Consider the following 18,535-nt stretch of genomic DNA (forward strand, 5'->3'; position numbering starts at 1 on the left):
CCTTTAGGGAAGTCTGCTCTTCAATTTCTTTTTATTAATTAATTAATTTATTTATTTATTTATTTTTTGAGATGGAGTCTCGCTCGGTCGCCCAGGCTGGAGTGCAGTGGCACAATCTCGGCTCACTGCAAGCTCCGCCTCCTGGGTTCACGCCATTCTCCTGCCTCAGCCTCCCGAGTAGCTGGGACTACAGGCGCCCGCCATCTCGCCCGGCTAGTTTTTTGTATTTTTTAGTAGAGAGAGGGTTTCACCGTGTAGGCCAAGATGGTCTCGATCTCCTGACCTCGTGATCCACCCGTCTCGGCCTCCCAAAGTGCTGGGATTACAGGCTTGAGCCACCGCGCCCAGCCAATTTATTTATTTTTTGAGACGGAGTCTATATCTGTCGCCCAGGCTGGAGTGCAGTGGCGTGATCTCGACTTACTGCAACCTCCGCCTCCCAGGTTCACTTCATTCTCCTGCCGAGTAGCTGGGACTACAGGCGCCCGCCACAACACCCAGCTAATTTTTTGTGTTTTTCGTAGAGACGGGGTTCCACCGGGTTAGCCAGGATGGTCTCGATCTCCTGACCTCGTGATCCGCCTGCCTCGGCCTCCCAGAGTGCTGGGATTACAGGGCGTGAGCCACTGCGCCCGGCCTCAATTTCTTTTTAAACATGCTCTTCCCTCCTCCAGAAATGCCCTTTCTTTCTTCTCAGCCCAGCTGACTGCTACTCATCCTTCGAGTCCCAACGCAAAGCTCGCCTCCTCTAGAAGCCATCCCTAGCTCCCCATGCAGTAACCGGTCCCTCCAAAGTGCTCCCACAGCTCCTGACTTAGTCCTTCTATGTCTAACTTAAATATCAATGTTCTGTTTGTCCATCTGCCTCCCCATTAGTCTGTAAGCCCCTAGAAGTCAAGGCCTCTTGTTCTTTTCTATATTCCTACTGTCTTGCACATTGCCAATACATGTAGAAGGAATGGAGGAGGGGAGGAAAGAAGAAACTGGAAGCACCAGTTCTGGCCTGAGGCACCAGAGGCTGTGCCCTGTGGCCTGGCCTCCTGGTATTCATCTGCCTCACATGACCTGGCGCCTCCTGCTTGAACCCTCAGTTTCTGCCTCACTCTGGGCAGGGAGAACACAGCTCCCATTAGCTGCCTCCTGTTGCTAGTGCCTGCCAGCCCCTCATTAGCCCAGATGGTCCCCACTCCTGCCCTGAGAGATATGGGCTTGGCGGAGGTTGAGGCCCTTCCTAAGCCTGGTGAGCCCCTTATGCCAACCCCAGGCAGTTATCCTCAGGCTGCTATTGGACAGAAGCATTTGATCTTCAGAGCTCTGACTGTGGACACACACTTTACCATCAGTTATGGGGTCAATTCGGGGACCTAATGAGGAGCATCTTACCTGGGAGAAAGTGAGGGATATGACTCAAGCTAGGCATATGAGGAAAGGCTAGGATAACCAGGAATAAAGAGAAGTATCCAGGTGGCATACTCTGGTCCAAGGACCAGGTAGCCCCTAGCCTCACTTGGCAGAGGCCAAGCCTCCAGCCTCCCAATTCTTTAGATTTCATTCAGCTCCCTGAGAACGCTCCCCTCAGCCTGCCACAGGTGTGTGCTCTCCACAGCACATAAGGGGTCATGGAAGTGGAGACGGTGAGAGTGACAGAGGAGAAGAAACAGAACATGGAGGCCTGCCTCCCAGGCCACACACCTGTGCCCCGCCACACCTCTGGCTTCTAGACTTCAGCTTTCCCTGGGAACCTCTCCTCCCAGGGAGGCTGAAGACAGGCCCTGGGGCAGTGGTGGGTGGAGATTGGACCTCAGCGCCTAGAGGGAAGTGAAAGGGTTTAAACACCCCCCCCCAACCCACCCCCCGCCAACCACCTTCCACTGGGCCAGTCTAGCCAGCTCACCCCAGAGCACTGTAAGCCCAGGCTTGTCTTTGCTGCTCTCTCAGTTTCATCTTCCCTCTTACTCCTCCTTCCCACTCCTTCTGGGAGACACTGGGAGGAGAAGCTAGGGGCCACTGGCACCAGCTGTCTCTAGGGTGTCATTTAATACTGTCCATAATCACCACCTCCTCTCCTGGCTTATTAACTCTTTCCCTCATGGCTACTCATGTCATCCCTGGACGTCTCTCTAGCTCTGTCTAGCTCTCACAACACACACAAACACACACACACACACACACACACACACCCACACATACACACAGTGAATGGGAAGAGGGAAGGGCTAGGAACTAGACATACTCTGGTTTCTTGCCACTGCAGTTCCTTTTCCACCTGACTTCACCCCCAAAAACTGGTCCCACCACCAGCTGGGAGGCAGGAGCAGGAGAGAGGCTGGTTCAAGGAATTGGAGGAACAGAGGACACTTCTGAACCAGCAGAGCAATCACACAGCAGCAAGGTCAGAGAAAGAGAATCCTGGAGGGCGGATTTGAGGATGGACACGGGGAATACAAAATTAGAAACCGTCCAAAGATAGAGATTCCTCCTCCAAACGAAATAGAGTCACCAGCGTCCGAGTGAGGACTAGAACACTCTGATCTTGTATGTGTTTCATACGCTAGATGGGAAAGGGGAATAGAAACCCTTTCCCCTGGCAACTCAAGGAGATTCTGCTTCTGAAAGTGTTTCCTGAACTTCAGGATGCTCTGAAGAAGTAAGGAGCCCTATCAATCACTGTTGACTCCATTGGCAGGAAATAGACCACAGGCAGGGTGAGGGGCTGGGAGCCTCAGACCTGCCACCTGCCCACTACAGGGTCTTGGGTTTCATGGTTGTAAGATTACAATGACCACATATCCACAGGACACTTCTATCTCAAATATCCAGTGCTTCTGTCAGACAAGGTGCCATGATTTGGAGAAGTGAAAAAGGTGGGGAAACCGAAGCAGAAGGATCGCTTGAGCCCAGGAGTTGGAAACCATCTTGGGCCACACAGCAAGATACAGTCTCTATTTTCTTTTTCTTTTTATTTTTTATTTTCTTTTTAAAAAATAAATTTAGGCCGGGCGCGGTGGCTCAAGCCTGTAATCCCAGCACTTTGGGAGGCCGAGACGGGCGGATCACGAGGTCAGGAGATCCAGACCATCTTGGCTAACACGGTGAAACCCCGTCTCTACTAAAAAATACAAAACACTAGCCGGGCGAGGTGGCGGGCGCCTGTAGTCCCAGCTACTTGGGAGGCTGAAGCAGGAGAATGGTGTGAACCCGGGAGGCGGAGCTTGCAGTGAGCTGAGATCCGGCCACTGCACTCCAGCCTGGGCGACAGAGCGAAACTCTGTCTCAAAAAATAAATAAATAAATAAAATTTAAAATGAAAATAAAGAAAATAAAGTGTGGTCCATTCATGCAATGCCCAGCACGTGTCAGTCCTTCCACAGCATCTTTTATTTTATTTTATTTTTTTTTTTGAGACAGTTTCGCTCTGTTGCCCAGGCTGGAGTGCAGTGGCACTGTCTCAGCTCACTACAACCTCCACCTCCCAGATTCAAGCGATTCTCCCACCTCAGCCTCCCAAGTAGCTGGGACTACAGGTGCCCATCCCCACGCCCAGCTAATTTTTGTATTTTTAGTAGAGTGGGGGTTTCACCATATGGACTAGGCTGGTCTGGAACTGCTGACCTTGTGATCTGCCCGCCTTGGCCTCCCAAAGTGTTGGGATTACAGGCGTGAGCCACCGCACCCGGTCCCATATCATCTATTTTAGCAGCCACTGCAAGGGCTGGGTGACCCTGGTGTAGCCGGGAGTGGGCTTATTTGCACGTGAAGTGGGAGGGTGGAGAAGTGCCGGTCAGGTCTCAGCTGGACACCAGGCCCTATCGCTGGAGCAAAGGCAAAGTCCAGGACAGCCTTCCACCATTACCTTCCACCAGGCAGGCCAGCCGGCCCTCTGAGAGATAAGGCTCACACTTTGGACTCCACAGCAGCGATGGGACCCCCGCCCCTCCAGCTGGCAGGCGGGCTCCCTGCCTGCTTAGAGGTCTAGGCCGAGCCAGGGGGAGGACGGGAGAGTCGGCCACCTGCCGTGATCAGTAGGAAAGAGGGGTGCCTGCTACAGGTCGTCACCCTCCCCGCCTCCCCCGGCGGCGCCCCGCCCCGCACTCAGCCCTCATTACTGCAGCGCCTCGCGGGGGTCTGGCCTGGAGGGGAGGGCGCGCGGTCCCAGCCCTCCCGCTGGGCCGGCGGGTGTTGAGTTCAGGTGCGACCGAAAAGGGGACAGGAGGGCACCGCCACGGGAGCTGTCCCCGCCAGGGGAGGCGGTGGCTGCGGGAGGGCGGCGGCTGCTCGGTCCCCAGGGTCCCGCCCCTCTGCCCCGAGCGGTGCCGGCGGTAGGGAGGGGCCAGCCCGGTGCCCGCCCTCCTCGCCCGGCCCCGCGCTGCCCGGCTCTGGCGGGCCGCTCGATCCCAGTCCCAGGCCGGGCATCGGGGCTGACTGGTATCGCCTGGGAGCCAACGGCGACGGGGAGCCCCGCGGGCGGGGAGGGCGGCGCAGGGCAGCGGGTGCGGTGACACCTGTGAGCACAGGTGAGCGGCGGGAGGCCTGCGCGGCCAGGGGCGGGGCGGCCGGGACCCGGGGTCTGGAAGCCGGGGCGAAGCGGAAGGAAGGCCTGGCCTCCCGAAGGCGGGAGGAGGGGAGCCGGGGGCTAGGCTGAGAAACGACCCTGGGTAGGGAGCAGTGCGAGGGAGACAGCGCCCTCGGAGGGAGGACTATTGGGAGGCGGCAGGAGGGACAGCGAACGTTTCCTCCTCTGCTCTAAATCGGAGGAAAGTAAGGGAGGGTTGAGTCGGGACCTCAGGCTCACCTGGTCGGGGCACAAGCACCTGCGCAGCCTCCTTGAGCCCACCGCCCCTTAGGAGGCCTCTCCTCTTCCAGGCCCTGCCCCCTCGAGGGCGGGCCCTCCCTCCAGGTTTAGCCGGGAGGGATGGAGCCCCACGCCTGGCCACCAGCTCCATGGTGGTGTTCCCAGAGGCTGGGGAGGACCAAATATATAGCCCGAGAAACTCTTCTTCTATTGGACTGATCTCTAAGGCCAGTGGCCGGACAGCTGGCCCCGCTCACCTCCTGTCTGTGGCCAGGAGGGTTTGGGTAAGAGATGGGCAAGCCTTTCAGTAAAGGCCAGACAGTAAATATTAGAGACTTTGCGGCCTACACCGTCTGTCCCAACTAGCAAGAAAGCGGTCACAGATTATTATGAGACCAGCAAAGAATGGATTCCAGCAAAACTCTATTTATGGACACTGAATTTGAATATCATATAATATTTACTTGTCCCAAAATATTGGTGGTTTTTTTTGCAGGGGGGCAGAAGTTGTTTCAACTGTGTAAATATGTAAAGGTTTGCAGGCTGTACAAAAACTGGTGGCAGACTGGGCTGTCTCCAGCCACCCCCACTCCCAGCCCACCCCACCCACCATGGCCTCCCTCCAGCTTTTTCCCAGGCTTTTTTTTTTTTTGAGGCGGAGTCTCGCTCTGTCGCCCAGGCTGGAGTGCAGTGGCCGGATCTCAGCTCACTGCAAGCTCCGCCTCCCGGGTTCACGCCATTCTCCTGCCTCAGCCTCCCAAGTAGCTGGGACTACAGGCGCCCACCACCACGCCCGGCTAGTTTTTTGTATTTTTTAGTAGAGACGGGGTTTCACCGTGTTCGCCAGGATGGTCTCGATCTCCTGACCTCGTGATCCGCCCGTCTCGGCCTCCCAAAGTGCTGGGATTACAGGCTTGAGCCACCGCGCCCGGCTTTTCCCAGGCTTTATGTGGGGAAGGGGATGGGGTTATATCTAGGTGCAGGGAGAACCCTCCCACCTGGGTGTATCCAGAAAGCCCGAGACCTGTCTGTGACCCTTGTTCCCATTTGAGACCAGTGCGGAGCTGGTACCCCAAATATGCACACATGTGAGAGAGGAGGTACATCTCCAAGGGGCTTCCTACACAGTATGTACCTGGACCTACCCTACTCCCATCAAGTCATAGATGAGGCAGCCATGTTTCCCCCAACAAGTGACTAAGCCCTTGGCCCTCTCCTCCCCCACTATACCGTCCTGCCCAGGAACCCCAGCAGTGTTGGTCTCCCACCTGGTGCCATTCACTGATTGGGAATGGCCCTTCCATTCCTCTCTTTTCTCTCTTGCAGCCCTAGGGGACCTCTTTCTCCTGGACATTGAAGATATGGCCCTTTGGAGGTGACCCAGCAGAGAAGGGATGAAGGCCTTTGGTCCTCCAAATGAGGGCCCCCTCCAAGGACTCGTGGCCTCCCGCATTGAGACTTATGGGGGTCGGCATCGAGCCTCCACTCAGAGCACTGCTGGCAGTCTCTATCCCCGAGGAGGCCTTGTGCTGGTGAGTCCAGACTGTGCCCCAAAAGTGACCTGGTGGGGCAGGAGGGAGGACACCTAGGCTGTGGAGCCTCTGTCCCCTTACAGGTTCAGAGGTTGAGCTATTCCTGCCCCTTACCCTACTCTTCCTTCCTGGGTTGTGGGGAAGAGGAGGGCAGTGACAGGGCCAGGCTCCAGGGATGTCACACCCCAGTCCCAGACAGCTGGGCAGGAGAGGCAGAGCCAGGAGAAGCCAGGCCAGTAGAGGAGTGCTGTTAGACAGGTCTCAGACAGAGCTGCGGGTAAGGTCATCAAACCCCAGAGCTGGCGCCTCCCAGGCACCCGCCTCTGCTTGGCAGGAGTTTGAGGGCTTCCTGAGATCTGCTTCTCCCTGAGTCAGGATGAAGATGAGCAAAGGTTCAAGGTGTCCCTACTCCTCCAGTGGTGGGTGGGGACAGGAGGGTGCCTGCCTTGGCTCCACCCCTGGCTCGACCTGCCTGGCCCTCCTCCAATCCTGACCAAGGATAGGGGTGTGGAAGTCAAGTCTGTCCCTCAACCTGCAGGCTTCCCCTCCATGTTGAGGACAGTTCTGCTTGTGGCTGGGATATCCCCTGCCTCACCACACGAGAATTTTGCCTGTGGAGATGGGACTTTCCTAGGCTGTGGGTGAGAAGGGAGACTAGGAAGCATGTGGGGTAATTCAGGCCACAAGCAAATGAAGGAATGTGACCAGGCCTGCCCTGGGAGGAGCCGTGTGGTGGCAGTGGCCTCAGCCTTTCACACGGAAGGGCAGCCACTCCCAGCTGGATGGGATGCAGGCTGCACACCCCTGGGGAGGAGGCTGCACATGTGTGTGCCCTCGTCCCCATGTGTGAGGGAGGCTGGTCACAGACAAGGAAAGTTATGAGAGACCAGAATGCTGTGTGTACCATGCCTTGTCCATGCACCCCCCGTGGTATGGAGAGCAGGAGGCAGTGGGAGCACACACACCAGAGCCCGGGCATGTGTGTGCCTGTGCACCTGCTCGTGAGGAGGCCCCACTTCTGCCCCAGGCCCACTCAGGGAGCCAGGCTGTCATGCCCCTGCCCACTCAGCTTAGCCTTGCTGGCAGCGGCTGCTGTGACTCAGGGCAGGAGCAGCCCACACCAAACTGGTTTGCAGGGAGAAGTGAGCCAGCCCAACTTACCAGGGTGGGGGAACAACATCTAGAGCCAAGATGGCCCCCCTACTACCTCTCTGGGGTTTCTGGAGAAAGGGAGGCACCCCCAGAACTTCCCCTACTCCTCTCCCAGGATCCCAGTCGCCGACGCCTCCAGCAGTATGTCCCCTTTGTCAGGGGTTCTGGCCAGTCCCGAGGCCTGTCACCCATGAGATTGCGAGATCCAGAGCCCGAGAAGAGGCACGGGGGCCATGTGGCGGCTGGCCTGCCTCACTCCCCCAAACTCAAGGTAAGGGGGTCCCTCTCCTCCCATCCCCACGCATACAGCCCCAATTGTGATGGCTCCACAGATGACCGGCAAGCCCCAGGGGCTGAGACCACAGGTCCAGGAGGCTGTTGCCTGCCAGTCAGACATGGCTCTGCCTAGGTCCCCTCAGGGATATATCTCTCCTTGGTCCATGCATGGCAACCAGGGACTTTGACTTGAGACACTTTGATTAAATGTGGATAAACGATTGATATTGAGCTTTCAGTTTTTGAAAATTACCAAGTTGCTGAGAGTCAGGTATGCTCCCTCCATCCTCAGGACCCCACCATCCTTCACAGCCGCTGTGAGCCTCACCCCTCCTCTCGAGCCACATTCGGATGGAGTGAGTGAGGGTCAGGAGTGTCTGTTGCTCACATTACTTGGTGCCAAAGAAACCTGTAAAATGGGCCGGGCGCGGAGGCTGACGCCTGTAATCCCAGCACTTTGGGAGGCTGAGACGGGTGGATCACCTGAGGTCAGGAGTTCAAGACCAGCCTGGCCAACATGGTGAAACTCCGTCTCTAGTAAAAATGCAAAAAAAAATTAGCTGGGCATCATGGCAGGCACCTGTAATCCCAGCTACTAAGGAGGCTGAGGCAGGAGAATCGCTTGAACCCAGGAGGTGGAGGTTGCAGTGAGCCGAGATTGTGCCACTGCACTCCAGCCTGGGCGACAACAGCAAAACTCATCTCAAAAAAAGAAAAAGAAAAAGAAAAAAGAAACCTGTAAAATGTAAGCCATGCTGCTTCATAAAAAATGCCATTTTATGGGCAAATTGTCAAAGTGGTGCCTGAGACCACTGGTTCTCTAAGTCTTGTTCTGATTCACTTGAAGTTCCCTCTGCGTGTCTGTTTCTGTCCCTCCCCTACCTCATTCTGATTCAGGAGACCCATGGAAGGCCTCTTTCCTGTCAGAGAGCCTAGATCAGACCCCTCTCCAGGGATCTTTCTGCAGACCAGGGTGCCTCTTCACCCACATTCCAGCAATGCCTTTTTCCCCGGAATTCCAACTGGGGCCGACCCCTGTCCTCCAGGCCTCAGTGTCCCCACTCATACTCAGTGCTGCCTGCCATCTCCCATTCCAGACACACACACACTTAAACACACATGCACACACACACAGCCCTCCTGGAGCCCTGTGGCTGGGTACCAAGGATGTGGCCAGAGCTGATGCCCTTCTTGGCTCCCCCAGGAAGTCACCAAGGCCCATGAGCTGGAGGTGAGGCTGCACACTTTCAGCATGTTTGGGATGCCCCGGCTGCCCCCTGAGGACCGGCAGCACTGGGAGATAGGAGAGGGTGGCGACAGCGGCCTGGTCATCGAGAAGTCCTGGAGGGAGCTGGTGCCTGGGCACAAGGTGAGCCTGAAACTCACAAGGTGAGTCCGTCCCCACGGCGTGAATGCACACACAGATTCTGCTCTAGAGGAGGGAAAGGCCTTGGGTGGGAGGGGGGGGGTCATGTGGAAAAAGCATCTGGAAACGTGTTGATCTGGGTTCAGACCCCAGCTCTGCCACTTACTAGTGAGACCTTGGTCAAGACAGTAAAGTTCTCTGGGCCTCAGTTACCACTTATGTAAAGTAGGGATAATACCACCTACACATTGGTTTGAGGATTAAAAGTTCATGGTCATGTACAAAGTTCCTAGAACCTATGAAGTGGATCCAGTAGCACTTAATAGCTGATACATGCCATTCTAACTATCATTCCCCAACTGAACCAGCATTCTCCCCACCCCAGGAGATGAGCCGGGAGCTGTGCCACCAACAGGAGGCCCTGTGGGAGCTCCTGACCACTGAGCTGATCTACGTGAGAAAGCTCAAGATCATGACCGACGTGAGCCTCCCTCAGCCCCAGCCCCGGCCCCATCTTCCCTGCATGATCCCCCATCCTCCCAGACTGGAAGGCAGGTCACTGGACGAGGGAGGGGCAGGATTTCAGGCCAGTCTGGGATCCAGGAAGATAGGTCAGCAGTATTGAAGTTGATGGGGGGTGGGAGGTGACACTGAAGGGCTGCGCTGGGTCCTGAGACCCTCATCCCCCTCCCTGCAGCTCCTAGCCGCTGGCCTGCTGAACTTGCAGCGAGTGGGACTGCTGACGGAAGTGAGTGGGTGCTCAGGGGGGGATCCTGGCACAGCCCGAGCTCTGAGCCTGGGGATGAGGGTGGGCCCTGCAGTCATTCCTGTCTAAATTTCCACGGCCCTGTTTTTTGGGACGCCTTGCCCTCCCTACTTCCCTGTTACTGGGGACTCCAAGCAGGCCACAGGACCCCCATTTCCCAGACTGGCATCCTTGAGATCTTCCAGGCCCACTGCCCCATTCATCCCTCTTCACCCCCGCCCCTGCTGTCCAAGCTTAGGGTCCTCACCTTTCCTGGGCCAATGCCACCCCTGGTGACCTGCCAAAGGTGTGCTGCTCAGTTCTGCTCCCTCCTCCAGGTGTCAGCTGAGACCCTGTTTGGAAATGTCCCCAGCCTGATTCGAACCCACCGGAGCTTTTGGGAGGAGGTGCTGGGGCCCACCCTGGAGGAAACTCGGGCCTCGGGCCAGCCCCTGGACCCCATTGGTCTGGAAAGTGGCTTCCTGACGGTGAGGCCTGTGAAGGGCTGTGTCCGGACGGGGCAGGACTGGGAGCCCACGGGGGTCCTGTGTGTAGGGCATGCCCGCAGTACGCAACTCTCTGTGATTTGAAGGGCCACAGGATACAGCCCCTACCCCTGATATCACCTCACCTCCTCCTTTCATGCCAAAGTCTGACCTCTGTGCCACAGGTTCCTTTTCTTCTGGAGTCCCTTATGAAATGAAAACGCAGCTGTCTCAGGGAAGGGTCACACCTCGGCTCCCATCAACTACAAAAGCTGGGTGCAGCCAATGGGGCCTAAGTGAGGGGACCCTGAAGATGACTTGGGCGGGGGTAAAAGGCCACAGGAGGCACCCGGGGCATGGAGGAGAGTGACAAGAGAAAGCAAGAGGGCCTAGGGTCTGACTTTCTTTTACAATGTCACCTAGCCAGGAAAATGTGGGCCCTGCAGGAAAAAGTTGCAGTGGGGTAGAGAGGGGGGCGTACTTCTCCTGGGAGCCGTAGGCACCCCCTCCACAGGAGCAAGGCTTCTGAGAAAACCCTTAGGTCGCCACCCCACCCCCAGGGTGAAATGGGATCTGCAATGTCCTGAAAACGGACCAGCTGAATTATTGATGGTGGGAGAGTAAGTTCAGAGCAGCAGGCCCCAGTAGCACTGTGGATGGAGGGAGTTCAGAGAGCTCTAGGTCCGTGTCGGGACCTCAGGCTCCTCCCTAGAATCCAGAGAGGGGGCCTAGCCTTGAGAGCATTCCTGGGAGGATCCTGGGAGGGAGGGACTGTCAGGAGCTGGGCTAAGGGCCTCCATGAGACTCTCTTCACCTGCTCCTGGGTCCTGCAGCCAGAGCCTGTATTCATGGTCTTCTCCCCATGCCCGCTCCCCACCTCCTGTATCTGTCTCTCCAGTTTGGCCAGAGGTTCCACCCCTATGTCCAGTACTGCCTCCGAGTGAAGCAGACCATGGCTTACGCCCGAGAGCAGCAAGAAACTAACCCTCTCTTCCATGCCTTCGTGCAGGTGGGAGAAGGGGTGCTGGGGAGGGGGACGGGTGCATCTTAGCCAGCCAGTCTCCAGCTGAGCCTGAGGCTGAGCTCACCACTAGGCAGGGCAGGAGGGAGCAAACCGCTGAGCCCCACCCGCCTTCCCTGCAGTGGTGTGAGAAGCACAAGCGCTCCGGGAGGCAGATGCTCTGTGACTTGCTCATCAAGCCCCACCAGCGCATCACCAAGTACCCACTGCTGCTGCATGCTGTGCTCAAGAGGAGCCCCGAGGCGCGTGCCCAAGAGGCCCTGAATGCCATGGTAGGTGCTCCGGGGGGGCTAGGACTCTGGTGCGTCAGGGACTGGGAGGGGGTCTCTTTCTTAGTGTGTCTGTGACAGTGTAGCGCTGTGCTGTGGCTGGCGTTGGTTGGGAGAGGCGCTGAGCCGTCCCTCTTCCCGTACCCCCAACCCCACCTAGATCGAAGCCGTGGAGTCATTCCTGCGACACATCAATGGGCAGGTCCGCCAGGGCGAAGAGCAAGAGAGCTTGGTGGCTGCAGCCCAACGCATCGGGCCCTACGAGGTGCTGGAGCCACCCAGTGATGAGGTGGAGAAGGTGAGAGGGCAGAGGGAAGAGGCCCAGGAAAAGCAAGGTCCCAGGGATACTGGTGAAGGGGGGCCTGGCGAGGCCAGAATGCCCCGTCCTTGGGTGCCACGAGGGTGTCCACCATTCCTTCCCAAGGTGGTGACAGTCCAAGGGGTAGAAGTCAGAAGAGTAAAAAGCAGGCACTGGGAGGCTTCCTGTAGCCCATGGGGGAAGGACAGAAACAGAAAAGTGTTGGTGGCGGAACCAGGAGCCGCTCTTGGCCAGGAAGTCCAGGCAGCCTGCCGAGCACCCTGACCCCTCCCCTCTGTGTCGCTCAGAACCTGCGTCCATTCTCCACCCTGGACCTGACATCCCCCATGCTGGGGGTTGCCTCTGAGCACACCAGACAGCTGCTGCTGGAGGGACCTGTGCGAGTGAAGGAGGGACGAGAAGGGAAGGTGAGGGTGCTGCGGACATAGTGGAGGGGACGGGGCATGGTGGGAGAAGGTAAGAGGCAGAAACGCCAGAAGTGGGAGAAGAGGGGTTTTGGGAAAAGGATGTGGTTCTGGCTAAGCCCCAGTCATTTGTGTGACCCTGAGCCAGCCACTTTCCCTGCCTGTAAATCGAGAGATGGGACCAAAGTGACGGCCCTGGCCACTCCCGCATTTGGGCTCTGCGTGTGTCCCTGTGTGCCTGAGCACCATGCCTGTGCCTCCTCCTGGACCAGCCCTGCCCCTGGCTCCAGCTGACCCTGTCTCTTTCCCCTACGCCCCCACCCCCAGCTGGACGTGTACCTGTTCCTCTTCTCTGATGTGCTCCTCGTGACCAAGCCCCAACGCAAGGTGGACAAAGCCAAGGTCATCCGCCCCCCTCTGATGCTGGAGAAGCTCGTGTGCCAACCCCTGAGAGACCCTCGTATGTGCTTCCTGCGGGGAGCCTTTTCTTCTCCCTCTTCTTAGCGAGGGGAAGGAGGGGCTGGGATGGAGATCAAATAAAGGCTGGCCTCTCGAAGGTTGTCTCCTCCATCCAGACAGCTTCCTGCTGATCCACCTCACTGAATTCCAGTGTGTCTCCAGCGCCCTCATTGTGCACTGTCCCAGTCCTACAGACCGTGCCCGGTGGCTGGAGAAGACCCAGCAGGCTCAGGTACGGGAAAGCCAGGGATGGGGAGGCATGGGCAGAGGTCCCCAGAGCTCAGAAATGGGAGCACGGCAGTGGCTCACACCTGTAATCTTAGCACTTTGGGAGGTCGAGGTGGGCGGATCACCTGAGGTCAGGAGTTTGAGACCAGCTGGCCAACATGGTGAAACCCTGTCTGTACTAAAAATACAAAAATTAGCCAGGCTTGGTGGTGTGTGCCTCTAGTCCCAATTACTCTGGAGGCTGAGGCAGGAGAATCACTTGAGCCCAGGAAGTGAAGGTTGCAGTGACCTGAGATTGTGCCACTGCACTCCAGCCTAGGTGACAGAGTGAGACCTTGAAGAATAAAAGAAGGAAGGAAGGAAGGAAGGAGGGAGGAAGGGAAGGAAGGAAGGAAGGAAGGAAGGAAGGAAGGAAGGAAGGAAGGAAGGAAGGAAGATGGGAGCACAGAGGGGAGGAGGAGAGAGAGGCTGGGGTGGATTCAGGTTCAGACTGGACAATCTGATGTGCCCCAAAGAGGGAGGCAGAGCCTCCACCATCCATCAGAAGATGGAAAAAGCCTTTGGCCAGCTACTGTGCCAGCCACTGGGAGAGCCCAAGACATGGCATCCCCTGAAGGTTTGTACAGCCCAAAATGATTAACTTCTAGAAGTCATCTTCCGTTTGCAGACATTTACAGGGCACTTGCTGAGTACAGGCATTAGGGCTAGGTGCTAGGGAATCAGAAAAGAATAAACCACCATTCCTGCCCTCAAGGCATAGGTGCTGTAGCCTAGTTAGAGTAATTAGTATACAAATAATAGAAAGACGTTATGTAGAATGAAGCTGGGATAGAGAAGGGAGCAATGCATTGTCTGCTGGGTCTGTTTGGAAGGAACACAGAGGAGCTGATGTCTGAGCACCATTTGGGAGGATACCTAGGAGTATGTCAGGGAGTCAGGGTGAAAGGGAAGGGCATTCCACATGGAGGAGCAGAAAGTGCAAAGGCCAATAATGTGAAATAGTTGTGTGTGTTGAGAGAACTGCCCCCATTAGTATTGCTACAGTATAAAGTACAAGAGTAGATGCAGCAGGGAGAGGCTGGCGGGTAGGTGCCACCAGGTCAGGTCATGCCCATCTCTGGATGTCATGATAAGGTATCCTATAGGTGAGCTTTGTCCTTTGGATGACAGAGGGCCAGTGAAAGGGCCGGGCAGGGGAGTGATGTGAGCAGATAAAAAGCAGGAGGAGTTCAAAAGAAGAGAGATGCAAATGGAGCTGTATTAGGTCCCATAAACTTGGTGGCCTAAAATATATCAGAAGCTTAATCTCTCACAGTTCTGGAGGCCACAGGTTTCAAATCAAGGTGTTGGCAGAGCTGAGTTTCCTCTGAAAGCTCTAGGGGAGAATCCCTCCTTGCCTCTCCCAGCTCCTGGTTGCCCCAGGTGTTCCGTGGCTTGTGGCAACAAAATTCCAATCTCTTTTCCGTTTTCTTTTTTCTTTTTTTTTTTTTTGAGACAGAGTCTCGCTCTGTTGCCCGGGCTGGAGTGCAGTGGCCGGATATCAGCTCACTGCAAGCTCCGCCTCCCGGGTTCCCGCCATTCTCCTGCCTCAGCCTCCCAAGTAGCTGGGACTGCAGGCGCCGCCACCTCGCCCGGCTAGGTTTTTTGTATTTTTTAGTAGAGACGGGGTTTCACCGTGTTAGCCAGGATGGTCTCGATCTCCTGACTTCGTGATCCGCCCGTCTCGGCCTCCCAAAGTGCTGGGATTACAGGCTTGAGCCACCGCACCCGGCCCCAATCTCTTTTTCTGTCTTCCCATGGCCTTCCTCTATGTCTGTGTCCAAATTTCCCCCTCCTTTCTCTTACAAAGACATGAGTATTAGATTTTGAGCCCACCCTAAATCCAGGGAGAGCTCATCTTGAGCTCTCAGGATCTCTGCAAATCTGCAAAGACTCTTCTTCGAAATCAGGTCACATTCACAGGTTCCAGAGGGTAGGACACAGATATATCTATATTTTGGGGGGCCACTATTCCATCCACTACAGGAGTGGAATTGGCCAAAGGGGGTGAAGATTTGAGTTGGACTTTTAAGGATGGGAAGACCATGAGCAGAAGAATCAGAGGACCAATTGGGCTGGATATACTTCTGGAATAACGGCCATATCTGCCTAAGTCTGGAGCACAGGGTTTGTGTGAGTGCGTGGTAAGAGGCCAGATTCTACAGAACCTCAGAGCTGCAGAACCCTGTGGCCTGGATGGGCTTGGGTTGAATAGGGTCGACAAGAGACAGCCCACCGTGAATCCTTTTTTTTTTTTTAGACAGAGTCTTACTCTATTGCCCAGGCTAGAGTGCAGTGGCATGATCTCAGCTCACTGCCGCCTCAACTTCCTGGGCTCAGGTGGGTCTCCCACCTTAACCTCCCACGTAGCTGGGACTGCAGGTGTGCACCACCACACCTGGCTAATTTTTTGCATTTTTTTTGTAGAGACGAGGTCTTGCCATGTTGCCCAGGCTGGTCTTGAACTCCTGAGCTTAAACGATCTGCATACCTCGGCCTCCCAAAGTGCTGAGATTACAGGTGTGAGCCACTGTGCATGACCCTGCCATGCATTCTTGAGCAAGGGTGAAATCAGTGGGTTTCCTCTTGAATTGGGTTTTCAGGAAATCAGGTAGCAGTGTGCTAGGTGGGCTGGAGGAGGGAGAAATTGGTGACAGGACATTTATTGTACTAGTTTGGGTGTGAAACATGGAAGGTTTAGTGCCACAGCCTTAGGGAGACATTGCAAAAAGGGACAAAAAACGAAGGAGAAGAAAGGACCTGGCCGGGCACGGTGGCTCACGCCTGTAATCCCAGCACTTTGGGAGGCCAAGGCGGGCGGATCACAAGGTCAGGAGATCGAGACCACGGTGAAACCCCGTCTCTACTAAAATGCAAAAAATTAGCCGGGCGAGGTGGCGGGCGCCTGTAGTCCCAGCTACTCGGGAGGCTGAGACAGGAGAATGGCGTGAACCCGGGAGGCGGAGCTTGCAGTGAGCCGAGATCACGCCACTGCACTCCAGCCTGGGCGACAGAGCCAGACTCCATCTCAAAAAAATAAAAATAAAAAATGAAAGGAGCTAAAGAAGAGGGAAGAGACGGGAGCTTTAGGGACACTGTGGTTGAAGTCTATACTGAATTCAGAAAAATCCATGTGATTTTTCATGAGACTTTGTGAAAGTTATATGACCTCCCTCAACTTCCATTTCTTCAACTGCAAAACAGATACACACAATAACAGTACCTGCTTCCTAGGAAGATTCAAAGCTGTCTTTCAGCTTAGGCACACAGCCTGGTGCCAGCACTGGGCACAGGCTCAGGAACTCCAGATACCCAGGGGCAAAGAGCACAATTGGCCTCCTGAAGTTTCAGTTTGGAAGACTGCATTGGCAATGGGACCCCAGAGAGAAATGCAGTCATTAGAAAGGGAAAGGGAAATGCGCTGGTTTCGATATTGCTTCCTCGGTGAGGTGGCTTTAGGGTAAGAATATTTAAACAGCAGCCCTTTGAAATTGAGGCAGCCAAGATATACCCTAGTGGAGATATCTTAGGGGCTTTGGGAAATACAGAAAGACCCGGAATTCAGGTGAAAAATAAGGACAAAAGACACACCCCAAGGAGAGGCAGGTGGGTTTTATGATGAGAGTGGTCTCCCATCTGCCCTGTCCCCTGCTTCCAGCTACGTTCACAGTCCCCTCTGCGTGGCAGGGGCTTCTCTCCACCACTTCCGCCTAAGCCTAAACACACTTTCCCCTAGGCTGGACTGACTGGCAAGTGAATCATGCTGGAGGTTAATCAAATTTTCTTGGCCAGGCGTAGTGGCTCACCTCCTGTGATCCCAGCACTTTGAGAGGCTGAGGCAGGCAGATGGCTTGAGCCCAGAAGTTTAAGACCCAGCCTATGGCCAACATGGCAAAACCCCATCTCTACAAAAAAAATACAAAAATGAGCTGAGCGTGGTGGTGTGCGCCTGTAGTCCCAGCTACTGGGGAGGCTGAGGTCGAAGGATCACTTGAACTTGGGAGGTAGAGCCTGTGGTGAGCTATGTTCCCACCACTGCACTACAACCTAGACAGCAGGGTGAGACTTTGTCTCAAAAAAAAAAAAAAAGTTAAATAAAAAATTTTCCTGAAGGCTAGAGGCTCAAGGGGAGCCCAAGGACAAAAGCAGAAGCTAGTGGCATCAGTGTTCCTAAAGCCCCAATTCCCCAGGACAACCAGTGGGGCTGGCAGTGAGTGCCAGGCTGCCTTTTTTCTTTGCCACCTCCACCTTCAGAACTTTCTCCTCTTTTTTTGGTTTTTAGTCATAGAACAACAGCCAGACCCTCACCTCCTCCCTTTAGAACCCCAGAGCTACTAAAAATTACCGGTATTTTACTAAGCAAAACAATTCAGCCCCCTGATAGTCTCACTCCAGGCTAACAGGAAAGATCTGTAAAGGTCTATAACCAAGATACGCACCAAGGCTCCCTGGCCTTCCTTAGCAAAACAAACAAAACTGAAACTTTGAAATTACTTTTCCTGCTATTGTCTTACACCAAATTCTTAGGGAATCCTCTCTGGGGCCATCAGTCTTTATAAACTGAAGAGGGCAGTAGAGTCTCTGTTGCTGCTTTTCGTGGAGCAATCCCTGGGGTCAGACTATTGTTCCCTCACCCTGGCAGAAATGTTGACTTGCAGATTTATTCCTAGCGGGTCTAGCTGTGATGACTCACACTTTCAGAGAAAGTCAGCTTCTCCAGGGAGAAGACACTGAATCTTGGGGAATGCCCAGGGACTGAGAAGAGGAAAAGGAACAGTGACAGGAACAGAAAGAGCTGTCAGAGATGGCGACCAAGAAATGAAAGCAGGGAGACTGAAGGAGGCAGCCGAAGCTAAGAGCCAGGGTCTGAAGGAGGGGACGAAGCAGCTGTCAGGGAGTTACTTCACCTCTTGGGGAAATGCAGTGCACGCAGGACAGACAGTCCGCGAGTGGCCAGGCACAAGGCCCAGCACTGTATGGGAACTCCATAAATGTTTGCCATTGTCATCATTAGGAGAAAGGCGTAGTCTTTGGGCCTGGGTAGGGCTTGCTGCTGACTGGGGAAACGCTTCTGCATCTGTTGCCCAGGAAGTCAGTGGGCACCTTTCAACGCTCGGTTTTAGTCCAGCACTGGGGAGTTCTGGGAGGAGAGTGGGTGAATCTAGGAGCCACCCCAGAGACAGCAGGGAAAGGAGGCATTTCCTCTCCACGGGGACAAAGGAAGAAGAATCCTGCTGGGGGCCCTCCCTTCCTCTTCTCAGTTATGTAGAGGTGTCACATTCTGGCTCAAGCACCAATTTCTTTTTCCTTTCCTGTCCTCCCCTCTGCCCCTATGTGTCTCTCCTCTTACCCAAGCCGAGAAAATCCTCCCAGGGTTGCTGGAGAGGCTTTGGGCTCACCTGGAGGCACCTCAAAGAGGCCCATCCCCCACCCTTCCCATTCCCCCAA

The 18,535-nt window shown here is 55.3% G+C and overlaps 1 protein-coding gene across 4 annotated transcripts in view; it reads left to right on the forward strand.

The window, feature by feature from the left end:
• PLEKHG6 (pleckstrin homology and RhoGEF domain containing G6) overlaps positions 1-18,535 on the forward strand; it is a 37,780-nt gene that overhangs the window by 14,610 nt on the left and 4,635 nt on the right. The window contains exons 1-13 of one of the 4 annotated variants that reach the window (XM_017883354.1): positions 4,110-4,189; positions 6,119-6,324; positions 7,592-7,747; positions 8,957-9,121; positions 9,504-9,599; positions 9,816-9,866; positions 10,202-10,351; positions 11,247-11,357; positions 11,492-11,641; positions 11,799-11,936; positions 12,245-12,364; positions 12,689-12,821; positions 12,937-13,052. In XM_017883354.1, coding sequence (XP_017738843.1) covers positions 6,187-6,324; positions 7,592-7,747; positions 8,957-9,121; positions 9,504-9,599; positions 9,816-9,866; positions 10,202-10,351; positions 11,247-11,357; positions 11,492-11,641; positions 11,799-11,936; positions 12,245-12,364; positions 12,689-12,821; positions 12,937-13,052 — 1,524 coding nt within the window. In that variant the 5' untranslated portion in view covers positions 4,110-4,189; positions 6,119-6,186. Of the gene's footprint in view, positions 1-4,109; positions 4,190-4,386; positions 4,515-6,118; positions 6,325-7,591; positions 7,748-8,956; positions 9,122-9,503; positions 9,600-9,815; positions 9,867-10,201; positions 10,352-11,246; positions 11,358-11,491; positions 11,642-11,798; positions 11,937-12,244; positions 12,365-12,688; positions 12,822-12,936; positions 13,053-18,535 lie in introns of those variants that run through there. The other 3 variants (XM_017883356.1, XM_017883357.1, XM_017883358.1) reach the window with 3 other exon arrangements.

Source organism: Rhinopithecus bieti, unplaced genomic scaffold (genome assembly GCF_001698545.2).
Source record: "Rhinopithecus bieti isolate Rb0 unplaced genomic scaffold, ASM169854v2 scaffold_13342, whole genome shotgun sequence".
In the NCBI taxonomy this organism is placed as follows: Eukaryota; Metazoa; Chordata; class Mammalia; order Primates; family Cercopithecidae; genus Rhinopithecus; species Rhinopithecus bieti.